This window comes from Ursus arctos, unplaced genomic scaffold (genome assembly GCF_023065955.2).
Source record: "Ursus arctos isolate Adak ecotype North America unplaced genomic scaffold, UrsArc2.0 scaffold_22, whole genome shotgun sequence".
NCBI lineage: Eukaryota > Metazoa > Chordata > Mammalia > Carnivora > Ursidae > Ursus > Ursus arctos.
The window spans coordinates 45,578,573-45,593,627 of NW_026622897.1; the positions used below are offsets into that span (position 1 = coordinate 45,578,573).

General features: G+C 39.4%; 1 protein-coding gene across 16 annotated transcripts in view; it reads left to right on the forward strand.

Annotated features, from left to right (window-relative positions):
- The window catches only part of DLG2 (discs large MAGUK scaffold protein 2), a 1,327,559-nt gene that overhangs the window by 1,170,241 nt on the left and 142,263 nt on the right, over window positions 1-15,055 (forward strand). For 15 of the 16 annotated variants that reach the window (XM_057316878.1, XM_048217415.2, XM_044390952.3 and 12 more), the window contains one exon: window positions 14,189-14,303. In XM_057316878.1, the coding sequence (XP_057172861.1) occupies window positions 14,189-14,303 (115 nt within the window). Of the gene's footprint in view, window positions 1-14,188; window positions 14,863-15,055 lie in introns of those variants that run through there. The other variant, XM_044390953.3, reaches the window with a different exon arrangement.

Sequence of the window (15,055 nt, forward strand, 5' to 3'; positions counted from 1 at the left end):
AAATACCCTCCCAAAGCAAGTCCCACAGATATTTTCCAGGCCTAGACTAAAGGAGATGGAGAATAAATTTGGCAGCAAATAATAATTGAAAGAACTTATGTGACTGTGCTAAAACAGTCCCCAGAGTTGGGCTTCAGTCATCCTACATCTTCCAAATTTTTAGCCTTTCGTTGTGCAAGCTGCAAATAATTGACACCAGGCTCTGAGTCAGCTTTCTGATCCTCACCCTCACGGTGCAGATTAGAGTCTAATTATAAGAGCTACTCCTACATCTCCAGAGACAGCATGCTTGGGATTTCTTCTTAAATTATTAATCAAGAGGAAAGATAAATTTGCTTGATTCCATTCCACAAGAATCAGTTTTCCCATAGCATATTTTTATTTATTTGTGCATCAAAGTTAATTTTAATGGTTACTTACTTTTATTATTCCCTAATTTTTCCATGGGTCTAGAGGATAGATTGGTCAGGCTGGTGTGTGTTACAGACAACCCTGTCTGAACATTGATGCAGCACAATCTTCACCCATAACAATTCTGCAGGCCCAGGAAAGTATCTGCTTTATAGATTGTGCCAGTTGTTAAAGATATGTTTCCCCATACTCCCAGTCACTGGAATTAAGGGAGTCTGGCATGAGAACATTGGGCTATAATGATGTCCCCTCAAATTCAATGTGTCCCAACTTGGACTCTGTCATTTCCTTTGCTCCTTTCAATGGCACTTTCTTTTCCATTCTTAGCCTGTTGCCCAAGATGGAAACCTGAGGGAACACTGGACATTTCCATTCTCATTCTCATGTGCCACAGTGAATTAATCAACAAAGCCTCTTCTGTACACTTCCAAAATGCCTGCGCCTTCTTCTCCATTCCCACTGTCCTCACCATCTCTCACCTGGACCATTGACCGAAACCCCAAATGACCTCTAGGTTTCTGATCTCTCTACTGTCACTGTTTAGTGTCTTCAGAATGCTGCTGGCTAGGTGACAAATGTAATATATCCCTTAAAAGTCCCTCAGTGGTTCCAAGTCATCTTTGTTTTGGGGTTCTAATTTCTTGGCATGCGATAACTGTGCAGAGGACAGTATAGGGTTACACTTTGTCCTTACTTAAATGACCATTCCAATTTCATGTACACCCAGCAAGTTCTTCACTTTCTCATGGATCTTTGGCCAAAAATCAGGGGAACAATTTTATATTAAAGAAATAGTGAAATAAGCAAAAGAACTTTTTTCTGAGCCATGAAAATAGCTAAAGTGAGCATGAAATTGTTACAATAAATTTTGCTGAAGAAATATTACTCAGCTCCTGTTTATGTTTGGGGGTGGGTAATTTCCCATTATGTGCTTTTTTGGGGTGCTTGCCACAAAATACTTGCAATATTAAGATGATAAACAGGAACACATATAACATCTCAAGGAGTCAAAGTAAACTTAGGATCAGAGAAGAATCTAGCTAGGTGGTTTTTGGATTCAGAAACGGATAATTATGATGAGAAAGAACTGAAGCATAAATAATTACATTAATCCATACCTCTGGTGATTCTTCCTTTTACTTCAATTGGAAAATGAAGATTATTTTAGTGGGAGAGCCTTGGAGGAATAGAACATACGGATCAAAATCTCAACATTTGCAAAATGGCTGGATCACTTTTTCGTCAAGATGAAGGAGGAATAGTCACATCAGCAGCTCCATTCAATCAGCTATCAAATATTTCTCAAGCATCTGCTCTCCCTCACAAACAAGCAAGTAGTTATAGACAGTTAAGTAGTTTCATTAATGTGGCGTGTTGCAAAGGAGAAATACCAGTTGCATTTGGTGGAAGGATCTGTCATAGCTCAGGGAGCTGTCTGAGGAAGTGATGTTGAAGACAAGATGGGAAGGCTGAGAAGCCAGATGTAAACTGATGGGAAAGGTGTTCGAGGCAGGGGGAACAGCACCAATGATGTTTTGCAACCAGGAGAGAATGAAACTGAGAAAATCCCCAAAGCTAGTACCTGAGGGAACCAAAAGAAAGGGGAGATTAACAAAGAGATGATCTGGGGAGTTAAGCAGGGACCTCTTGCCTTTATTAAAAATTATAGGTAGTATTCAAACTAGAAGCTAGAGGTAGTTCTGGAATTGTCATCACTGTGAAAATCTGCATATATATCAGCTAGAAGTAATGGAAAGTCCTTGTGTGCAGGGACTACTTTTTAATCATGTTACCACTGGTATCCAACGCAGAGCTCTGCCATGGTTGATGCTCAGGGAATATTTGCTGACTGAACAGATGCATTTGAGCAGCATAGCACCTTCCTGGCTCTTACCTGAACTGAATCTCAAAATGATGCCCAGTCTAGGTGTCCTACCCTGTTTTACCACGAGAAAACCAGGACTCAGAGTGATGCAACTGGTGAAGGGGCCGGGAGGAGCCATGTCCTCTCACAGAACTGACATAGTAGTATAAGCTTTTTAATTTTATCAAATTAGGATTTTTAATCTTTTTAAATATCCAATTAAGATATTTCTATGGTGAAGATTTTCAAACATATACATAAAGAAAATGCTTGTGTACTTACCCCTCAGATTCAGTAATAGTCAAAAGAGTTTGCCAATTTATTTCATGTCACTTAAAGTATTTTCTTTGCTTATGTATTTTAAAACGAATTCCAGCAGTATCTTTTTTCATCCCTTCAGTATGCAAAAACTATAAAGAAAAAAGAGAACATTTTCTTATATTACCACAACACTATTATGACACCCAACAGGATAAAAAATAATCCTTTTTATGATCTAATATGTAGTCTGTAATGGCTTGAAAATATCTTTTTCCTAATCAGGATTCAAACAAGCACCATACATTACATTTGGTTGTTATGCCTCTTAAGTATAAGAAGGACATTTTAACAATGAAAAGTAAGAAAGACATACTTTTAAGGACACAGACACCCCACCGTCTATACAAGTTGAGATGTATGAAGCGCTCCCACCCTCTGCCTAGTTTTTCTCCCTTGCGGTGTGGCCCTGCTCTCCTCAGCCTCTGCTAGGAATCCTGGAACCAGACTGTTGCAGATGCAAGGGTGTCAGAATCAGGGCTGAGCGTTCTCTCCTGAGCACCTCCCGCCTCCCCACAACCCTGGTAAGGGATGACCTCTGTCATCCTTGTTGCCTGAGCCATGGTTTCCAGTCGACTTAGAGTCTTAAACCCAGAATCACACTAATATATATTGAGCAGCTTTCATTTGGGAAACATGTCGGGGAAGACCAAACAAAGCCTTTTCATTTTGTTCTTACCAACCTACCTTATAGAATTCACTATACATTTGAATCTATAGTTGTAGCAGATATTGGTTGTTAAATGGTTACTTAGGGTGACCAAGCCAGTCTGAGACAGGCTGTATGTGTCAGGAGCAAAAGAGGGGCTAGCAATCACCCACCCGTAGAGGAAACTGTAGAATCAGTGTAGCGGAAAAAGCACTGGATGAGGCCGGCACTGTAAGATTTGGATTCAAGTCCCAACTCTGCTGTGTGACCTTGGGCAAATTGCCTACCATCTCTGAGCCATTATGGGAAGTGTTCTTCCCATGGTGCTTCTGTTTTTTTCGGAATAGTGGGTTATCCTCCAAGATAATACGTCTATATTTTTTCAAAACATTATTAAAGAATAAATCTGCTAGGAATGTTGTGGAAGCAAGAAAGATATTTGTACCACTTAAGTCACACCCAAGGGGACTGCCAACCTGCCTACCTCTAGAGCCAGACGGCTTTATCTCCTTTCTCTGCCCTGAGCTATAATTAGGCAAAAATATCACCCCTTTCTTTGGGCAAGATCTAACTGATCATTATTGCAGAAGAACACAGGAAGCTTGAACATTATTATTTTAGCTTCTAGTTCCATGATTTTAATACAAAAGAGGGAACAAGACAAATCCAGCAAAGATGTAATATTTGTATTTGCCAAGGAAGGCTTTCTTATCTGGTTGAATGTAGTCTCAAGCACTATGCCTTAAATTAGAAGGCATAGTGCCTTGATCCTTCTTCTGATGCTACGAATCACACCAATTAAACAATAGCCTGTGCCTCCCAGCTCGGAGCCTTTCACCCAACCTACCAGCACAATCTTTAGAGAATCACCATTGGCAGCTAGGCCCTAATGATATCAGCAGTTTCCATTTTCCCCTCAGGGTTTCACGTTTACTCTTTCATGCACTCAAAGCCTTCATTTCCATAGCCAAGTTGAGACAAATTTCAGTTCCTGAGGAAGTATTCATCCAGGAAGATTGGGATTTTTAAAAAGACTGTATTATATGAATTATTTTTATTTTTTTCTTTAAGATTCATTTATTTGAGAGAGAGAGCAGGGGGAGAGACAGAGAGAGAGAGAGAGAATCCCAAGCAGACTCTGTGCTGAGTATGGAGCCCAATGCGGGACTCGATTTCACGACCCTGAGATCATGACCTGAGCAGAAACCAAGAATTAGGTGCCCAACTGACTGAGCCACCCAGGTGCCCCTGTATGAATTGTTTTTATTATCGCTTTATACTGTACCATTCAGTTTATCAAACGTTCTTATATCTGTTTCTTCATCTGATGCCCACAACAAATTTGTACTGTAAGTAGGGTATTAATATCATCCCATTTCATAACCGAGGAGTATAAGGCTTCAGGAGGCTTTAGTGTTTTTTCTTTTCCATTTATTGAGCATTCTAGTCTGTTCCTGGCACCCATGTATACCATTTACAAATGCCATTGCATTTAATCTTTAAACAATCTGAGGAGGTAGGTGATTTTTTTTATCGTACAGATGAGAAAAACAAATCTTCTCTAGGTTGAAAAACTTGCATAAAAGTCCACGTTGTGAGTCGGTAGTGAACTTAAGATGCAAAGTTGGATCCTATTTAGAGTGTTTTTAAAAAGCACATTACATCAGGCTACTCATAATTGCTTAAAGACAAAGCCTTTGCCAAGCTCAAAAAGTTTCTTTGCTGACTCTGTCTTGCAATATTCCTGATAATTAAAAAAAAAAAACAAACTGCTTTTGTGAATCTATAAAACAAAGCTTGCATGAAGCCAAATTGAAATTTGATGTATCTAATTTTCAGAGTTTTATGCATATTGTGTGAAATAGCTGGTTAGGGATTCAGACTGTGGTTTGCCCATAAAACTTACTTCATTTTACACATTAAAGAATTCCTAAGTGTTTGGCTGAAACCTCTTTAAAGGGTCTCCAGCCAAGCTGTACAGAAAATTGTTCAAGTCAAAACAAATGATCCCAATTCTACTGAGAGAGACAGAGAGAGGGACAATGTACCTTCATTCAATGTGTTATTAAAAATTATTCTAAAAGGTTTGATCTAAAAATTATTCTAAAAGGTTTGGCAAACTAAAGGATGAATTTTCTTTCTCTGAAGTCTTTATTTAACTCACCCAACTCAGCAAACATTTACATTAGCATTTATATACTGATAACTATGTGTCATACTCAAAGTGTTAGGGATACAGAAAAAATTATGACAACGTCTTGCCCTCATGGTGTCCACAACTGAGTTCTTAATGCTCAGTACTGGAGATGTACAAGAGATTGGTATATACATCCTCTTCTTGTGTGGAGTGCAGAAAAGATAGCAGACTTACCCTATTGTCTAGGATTCCCGGTTAAAGTTTGACTCTCGGGAATTTCGTTTTTAATCTGTTTATCGCTTTCTGCTGCTCTCCATCTCTCTATGCCACACACACACACACACAGACACACACACAGTAGCACAGTAGCTTGGGTCAGAAGTAAGCCAAACAACATCTGTAAATCTTTAGCAGTGGAAAATTCCATGTCACCACTTTAACACAGAGGTGGCAACCTGTAGCTTGGCAACCTGGGAGATGAGCGAAGTCAAGGGTTGCAGCGACTGGCTAGTAAATTCCACTGGCCAAAGGTCAGCTCTCTTGAAGGCAGGTGGGCATTCCGATGCCTGTATGGGAGGGAAACCAGTCTTCCGAAGTAGTCCTTAAAAACAGCACCCTTCCCAGCATGACAGCTTGAAAAGTGGCCAGAGTGAGAAAGCTCTAAGGGATCTCTAAAGCCTAGTATAATATGGCAGGACCTTTTCTGTGTCGGTCTGGCTCCGAAATCCCAGGACAACTAAGAAAAGAAGCTGAGCTCCAAGTAAATACAGTTAATTTTGTATCGTCGTTCACAAGAATTTTGACAAAGTATTGCTTCTTGCACTTGAGATATAACCTCTGATCTATGTCTGACCCTCTTACACGTATGTGATTTTGTTAAGAGCCTAGTGGAGAGAGCGCAGTAACATATTTGGGGTTTTCTTGCTTTAACACTTTATTAATCAGATTGCACTCATTATGAGGCCCACATCTTCCCCCTCTACACACGTGTATTTCAGCTTGTCAGATCAGAATGAGTCTGGTATCCACCCTCTCCAAAAAAGGTGCTATTATTGTTGTTAATTAATGGTGCTTTTAAATATCAATACTGCTTAAAATGACGAAAAGGAAGTACACAGTGTTGGATATTCAGGACAATGTTTTATACGGGCAGAGATGATTTCCCCACCTAAAAATGAGGAAACCATTATCTCTGAGAGGGTAAGGGATTTTCCCAACATCCCCGAGAGCCAAGAGTCAAATCCAGCAACTCATTCCAGGGCACGACTCTGAGACCCTTCTTGCTCTTCTCCCTCCTCCAGTAACCCCACAGTCTCACAAAGATTTACCCTGCCTCAGTTTCTCCATTATAACATGGACCTGACTATTTTGGCTTCTTCCCACCGCAGAGATACCCCATTGCCTTCTAGAAAGCCCTTGATACTACCCACAAAGAGCAGATATTTAAATGGCAGATGCTCTTTTTTTTATATTCACAACAGGAAACCAGAAAATTAAAGGCAGCAAAGTACCAGTCTGTGAACCCCTTGAGGCAAAGGTCTTTCCAGTGATTTTGGTGTCCCTAGCAATTAGCATTGCTCCTGGTATGTAAGAAACCCTGAAGGAATGTTTGCTGGATAAATGAAAGAAGTGTGTTTCCCCCAAAGACATGAAAGCCTTTATAATTGCTCACGGTATCTCATCCCTGGAGCAGTGATCAGATGTCATGCTAAAAATAGTTATAAACTGTTCCTCCTGCATCCTTCCCATGCACCCTTCCTGGACCCTGGCAACAGAGAGGGTCATGTCCAGGTAAACAATATTGTGACCCCAATAGACTACACATCATTGATATTTGCCCCAGCCCTATTGGAAGGTGCCCCAATGCTTAAACTTCCTTAGCTTATGAACCACTCAGAGCTTCTAGTTCGAGTTTGTCTATGAAAAGCATCGCTTCTCTGGCATGCAGCAGGTGGCCTCTTCAAACTACTTTCCCCATAGCGAGGAAATGGTAACTCAGCAGGAAAGCAGCCTGTGTCGCTAGGATGTGCAGAACCCCTCTTACAGCTCAATGATTTCACCAGTTGTTGTTAACGCTGCTCAGTGTCCATAATGAGCAAGTAGGAATAGGATGCTACTGTCCTTATTAGTGCCATAAGGACTGCATATGCATTTATTCTGAAGGAAGCCACCAAGGAAATAACAGCGACAACTATTGTACATTTGCAAAGTGCTTCATGTCAAATCTCATTGTGATTCTCAAAACCACTTTGTGAGAGGAAGCTCACAATTTTGCAGATGAATGAACTGAGGTTCAGAAACTTCCCAAGGCCCCGTTGGTAGCAAATGACAGGCCTAAGATTTAGAGCTGGCCTCCTAACCTAGAGTTCCTAACCCCCCTTCCTTGCTTACTGCTTCCTCTGATAACACAACTGGGGGTCAGCAGCATGAGGTTGTAACTGGAGACGGGTGCCCTCCCCACCAGTTCACTTGGAGAAGAACATGCCCATAGCTCCTTGCTGTTATTTAACACACGGGGCTCATTGTTTCCTTCTCTAAGACACAAGGCTGGCCATCTGAGCCTTCAAAATGTGAGCATTTGGGCAGCTCTAATCAATTTGGATTAATCCTACTGCATTAAACAACACCTGCCCCTCAGAGAGGCAATGCCTTCTTTTCTGTGTGAATGATAAGGTGGATTTGCATTCTGGGACTCCTCGTTCACTCTTGACAAATTGCAGAGGAAGCAAGTGTATAGCAGAGGCCCTCCTCATGTGTAGCGTGTGATGTTCACACCTTTGCCTTTCTCCATCCACGTGTCCGTGAGTAGCTCAAACCCTTGAGAAACCAATAGGCAACATGAGGCTATACCAGGGGAGGCTCTAGAGTGGACACAGGTTTCCATTTTACTTAGTACAGAAAGAGGTTCTGAATTTTGCAAGCAATGAGTAAGAGTAGGTGTTGAATTACACGTGCAAATTAACAGAAGGAATTACCAGTCATTACCAAGAGCCAACCTTTGACGTCCATATGCTCTCTTGTAATCTTCCCAGCACATCTTGACATAGAAACAATTATTATTCCCGTTCTACTTATGAGGAAATTGAGCCTAGAAAAGTCAATAACTTTCACAATGATATACAACTAGTAAGTGGCAGAGCCAAGATTCTGACCCCATCTGTATAACTCACATTTTGTACACTGTCTACTGTTATCACCCATCATGTCCAACCGAGTGAAAGCAAGTGACAGAATCCCAGTATGAATGTGTCGTCAGGAACAACCGGATTTGGATGCCCAAGAAAGGGAAATTTTTCATATATACTGGAGAGAAAGAACCAACCAGAAGTAATGTTTCTTGAAACTCCTCTAAAACATTTGCCTAGAAGTCGGTTTTCAGTGGTTTGCTTCTTGTTTTACAAGAAAACCCCAAGAAACATAAAATAGATAACTTGTAATTCTGAAAGCATTTACCAACACCTATTCCGTGCAAAGCAAGACAGAATAACGTGTTGCTGCTTTAATGCAGCTCCCCACTTCGGCATTACTATGCTTAATTTCCTTGTCCCTGTCCCATTCTGGAAGCAAACTCCTTCAGGTTCTGTCTTATTCAACACTATATGCCACGCACCTGGCACAGTCTTGAGTCTAGGGCATGAGGAACAATAGGCCTTGGGGTCTGGGGACCAGAGATGGGCGAGGCATCCCCACCTTCTGAGGAGTTTGCACTTCAGTAAAGAAGCCCAGCTTGCACATAATCAGCACAGCAGGTGAGAGGAAGGAGAGCAAGATGTCCAGAGAGGTAAGGAGGAAGCTGAGAACGCCTTAGGTTCCAAAGGACGATTGAGGTGTTATACCAGATGTGACGATATGAGGGAAATAAATTGGCCTCACAGAGATCCAAGGTCGACTCAGTGACGTTGGTGAAGTTAGTTAACCTCCCTGCACTTGTTTCCTCATCTCTAAAACAGAACACCTACCCCAGAGCTTTGTTAGAAGAAATAATATAATATTTCAGTAACGCAGCACAGATACTAGCCCATTACAGGTGCTTGGAAAACATGAATTCCCCTTTAGGTGATATAGAGATTAGGGCACTTTCAAATCTCACATGAATGTTCACCCGAGTGTTGGGAATTTGACTGAAAAATGTATGAAAAAGGAAAGCAGAGATGTGACTAAAACCTTCGGGGAAAGGAGCAGGGATTGATTAAGAGTGAAGGGACGTGGTGGTGTTAGATTTTGTTTCGTTGAGAAGTGTAGTTTTCAGTACTATTATAAAACATAAAGAAGACTTAGAGTCCACAGTTTAGATGCCTGCTTTCTTATTTATTTCTAGAGCATTTCTAACCATAAACTCATTCGTCTTTGAGAAGCTGGAGCCAGAGCCCCTCTTCTCTCTCTGTCTCTGTGTCTGTCTGTCTCTCTCGCACATACACATAACATTTATATTTGTGAATCCAGATTTTATTGCTTCTGCGCTGATGAAATTACTTGTACTTAAGTTTTATTTTCTAAAAAGGAGCAAAGACGTGTACCCAGCTGGCTCAGTGGGTAGAGCATACAACTCTTGATATAGAGTTTCATAAGTTCAAGGGTGGAGCCTACTTTAAAAAGTAATAATAAAATAAAAAATAAAGGGGTGCCTGGGTGGCTCAGTCGGTTAGGCTTCTGACTCTTGGTTTTGGCTCAGGTCATGATCTCATGGGTTGTGGGATCGAGCCCCCCATAGGGCTCTGCACTCAGTGGGGAGTCTGCTTGAGATTCTCTCCCTCTGCCCCTCTCCCCCAGCTTGTGCTCTCTCTCTCTCTAAAAAAAATGGATAAATAAATTTAAAAAAAAGACAAGAGTAAAGAGATGGGTAAGCACATTTAAACAAAGGATTTGTGATTAACATGACTGTCAAAAGTGGAGAAATTGAGGGCTGGATGTATTTCAGTTAGGACAAATACAGTGTAACACAACACTTCCCTGTCCACAGTGGGGAGTGTAAACACTGTAGAATGTGGTGTAAAACCAACATTTCAAAAGCAAGGCAGAAAACATCTGGGGGATCTAATGAGCCATACAATAAGGAGAACACAGTTTACTATTAAAGCAAGTAGCCTGTTGTGACATATAGAGTGTGACAGCCAGAAGAGCCTTCCAAAGTGCTGATGAGCCTCAGGTTAAGTGTCTTCTAGAGAAGTGTTTCCAACGTATGACATGCCTGTGACGGGGAGAGCACAGAGATCAGCTGAAGAACAATAAAAATATCAATGGCATCTGGGAGTGGCTGTGATTAGACAGGAATAAAACCTTGAAATTACAGAGATGATTTAGACTTAAAAAAAGAAGTCCCACAGGAGAAGTGTGTTGTCCTTCTTCATTAAAAGAAACCTTAACATTGAAAGTGGGCAATTTCAGCACCTGTAGGCATTTTATTATAACTGAATGCATTTGATGATTCTGCTCACTTCCTCATTCATGATTCATTCAGAAAATGTTTGTTGAACCCCTATTATTTAAATGCCTCCTGCATACCAGACACTGTGTTAGTTACAGAGAACCCCAAGGAGAGTGAGTTGGGGCTCCTGTTCTCAGAGAGCCCAATCTAATGGGGAAAATGGGCAACTGCACACATCACTGCAATTTGGTGTGATAAGTACAAAAATAGCCAAGTGGTCAAACGGGGTTGGGGACTGGCACTGAATTAAGACGCTTAAGTAGCGGGGAGGAGGTGGGATTCTAGGTTTTTATCACAGTAGCATGGTCATCAGAGTGTAAGGGAGGGAGTTCTGGGAACAGATGGGGGATTTACTTGTTCTCGGGGAGATGCCTGGTATTTAGGAAGTGGCAATGTGAAGCATGATCAGAAGACACTAAGAGATCCTGCTTTGTGTCCCAGGCCAGATTATCTTCTTCTCTGAGAAATGCTAATGGGGGCTGCATGACATCTGTGCAAAGCTCTGACCAGTACCTGCACTACAGCACTCTACTTACCTGCCCATACATGTGCTCACGTAGCCTGAGATCCTGTTTATAACAGCAAAAAGCTGGATGGGTCTATCTTCTTCTATACTTCTCTGCAACTGTTAAATAAATTACAGTCTTAATCATGTGATGCCATTAAGGGCATTAAGAAATATATCTACATATTTGGGAGAAGGCAGGAAAAGATCCAAGTTACACAGTTAAGAAGGGAGAAAATGACATTAGCGTAATATATATTTATGATCTCATATGTATGTGGGTATGTGTGTGTGTATATATATGACATGAGTTGATAAATGTCTGTGCAAGTCCAGCACACAACATGTATCTCTAGAGAAAGGTATGGCAAAGGACAGCAATGAGAGGGAAGGAAGAAGTTTTTATTCTGTGTTTTTCCATATAGTTCAAATATCGACAACATCCATGAACTTCATTTTGTGATTTAAGGAAGAAATAATTGCCCACGAAGCACTAAGCACAGTGTCGGCCATGTGATGCCAATAAATATTAATTGACTCCTAGGATGACAAGAAAATATGACTTGCCCCAAATGATTTAAATCTGCATACAGTGTCATATTGATTGTTATAAATGAATGTTTTCTCTGTCAAAAGGGATTGAAATAAATTTCATAAATTATGATCAATAGATTTTAGGTTAAATATTTAATAATAATATATTTAACTATATTATTAACTATATTATTAACTATATATTAACTATATTATATTATTATATTATAATAATATAATTAACTATATAATATATTTAATTATATTATTAAATAATATATTTAATAAATAAATATTTAATAATATTTAATCTTTTAGGATTTAATTATTAAAAGCTAAGTTTTGAAGAGGAAGCCTTCCAAATCTAGATTACATAAGACTTTGTTTAAGCACCAGAAATTTTTAGTCAATTTTGATGGTTTTATCTTTAGTGTACTAAACTTTAAAAATATTTAATATTCATAGGTCATTATCCAGTTATCTACTTATCACTGAAAACCAAGTTCAGGTCTTCTCTTTTATGATATTCCAACCCGTAATAACCAACAGATAGTCAGTAAATTGAATTTAAATTTAATTTTGTGGAACTTTTCATTACAAAGAATTTGAAACACTGTAAGTAGATAATCTTTTATTATGTTCATTTAGTCATCCTTGTTTTTATGAAAAGTTATGAATAAATTAAATTGAAAATAAAATTGTTTTTTGAAATGTACTGAGGAAATACTTTATGATGAATTTCTATAAAAGGATAATTTATAATTTGAATTAGCATTTTAAAAATTCTTTATGGTGAGTTTCTTTGTAATTAAAAGAACCATTTGTAATTTGAACTAGCATTTTCACATTTATCTTGTGAGTAAATTGGCCTTCTCACCTACTGGATTTTGCTAAAGCAAGACACTCTATGCCAAGGAGAGATATAACAAATTGTGATCAGAAATATAAAAACTTCAAAAGCTTTTCCTTTTTACATGCTGATTGTGTTAATAAGTATCTTAAAACCTATTTGAGCTGTCTTCATTTCTATTGGATTAACATATGGAAAAATATGTCTCCTATGAAGAAGTAGTATGAGATATACCTGTATTTTCTTGATTTTTATTAGACCCATATGTTTGAATGTTTCTAAAATATATTTACTCCCATTTCCAGTGCCATTCTCCTAGAAGTTCATTTGAATATGTAACACATCTTAGAATTGATGAAGTTTGACATATGGAGTTTTTATATTAGAGTTATAAAGCAAAATTGAGGTATGATCCCAAATGATCAGCTTCTAGCAACCCTCTAGCAGAGAAAAAACTCAAATTAAAAGGCAATTCTTTTACACAATTCATCACCAAACACTTGGTTCTCTGATCTGTCAGGCTGAAAGTTAACTGTAGACTCAACCTTCCCTCACAATAACATTGCTAATTTCTTGGATATTTGTTTTGTTTGTGGATCTTGGTGGGGTTTTTTGTTTGTTTTTTTGGGGGGGTTGCCCTCTTTTCTAAATTAAAGTTTTCATTTTGAGATCATTGTTGATTCATACGCAGTTACAATAAATAATAAGGAAGATCCATGTACCTTTTTACTCATAGTTCCCCCCAATGGTAACATTTTATAAAACTATAGCACATTACCGGGGCGCCTGGGTGGCACAGCGGTTAAGCGTCTGCCTTCGGCTCAGGGCGTGATCCCAGCGTTATGGGATCGAGCCCCACATCAGGCTCCTCCGCTAGGAGCCTGCTTCTTCCTCTCCCACTCCCCCTGCTTGTGTTCCCTCTCTCGCTGGCTGTCTCTATCTGTGTTAAATAAATAAATAAAATCTTAAAAAAAAAAAAAAAAACTACAGCACATTACCATAGCCAGGATATTGACCTTGACTAATCCATCAATCTAATTCCAATTTTCCCAGTTTTACTTGTACTCGTTTGTGGGAGTGTATGTGAGTGTAGTTAGTTGTAGATCATTTTTTCACATGTGCAGTTACCTTTATCCATTACCACAGTCAAGACAGCACATTTTCATCACCGCAAGAATGCCCCATGCTGCCCATTTATAATCTCACATACCTCCTCCCCCATGGACTTTTCACATGTTGGGGATTTGATGGCAGTACATTTTCTAGTTACATTTGGGGAAGTAACTGATTTGTCCTTTTCCTTTTGTGAATGTCTGTAAATATTATTGATTTATTAAGCAACTGATCCCTCCGTGTTCACTATTGTGAGTTGTGCATCTCCCTGATGTTTGACAAAGGAACCAACATCAGGGACAAGTAGCCACCTAATCTGTGCACCATTTCTCCTTCTCTGAAGGCACAGGACCAAATCTACCATCTTTGTTTCCTTTCCCAGATTACGCTCGATTTGAGGCCAAAATCCATGACCTACGTGAGCAGATGATGAACCACAGCATGAGCTCCGGGTCCGGGTCCCTGCGAACCAATCAGAAACGCTCCCTCTATGTCAGGTAGGCAACGGAGCATTTCTTACTGTGAGCTGCACTTTGTGAGCAACCCAGCTTGGGGAGATAAAAGCAACACCTTGTAGCTATGGAACACGTGTTCTTATTAACCCAGGCTCATCAATACAGCACCAAAAGACGTCAAGTTTAACCACTTTGAAGACATTTTTGAAATGTTATTACATTAAATTAGTTAAGAGCCCTGCTTTTAACAAGTTACTCTTTGAGAATGTTATGAGCTAGGGTCGAGTTCTTAGCACAGGTTGCAGTAAAAATAATGAAAAGAAACATTTTCATTCCTGATCATCTTAAATTAAATATATGGACCAAAACCTTAGACATTTTCTTACCATCAGTATAGGAAGAAAATATTCTTGTATCACCTCTTGATCTGCCTGATATATATTGCATGAACTTTGGTGTGTTGATTGAAAATCAAAAGCACTCTGCTAAAGAGGTACATGCTTCTTCCCAACAAGTTTTGGTGGAAAAACTGTCTTCCATGGTATCTCGTGACCAGTTCTTTCTCAGACTATGAAAGTTACCTGTTTCTTGCCTAACAAAACTCATTAATTTACCAGAAAAAAAAAAAAAAGACTGATAGAGCTTGAAATGCATTCCAGTCTTTCATCCCTGTAGTTAACTCTTGAGTAAGGTCCATCATCACTGAACTACAACGTGCATCTCTTCTTCGTGCAAGCCTCCTAGATTCCTTCCAAAATATAGTTCATCAGTGCTGACTGTACTTTTTAAAATGA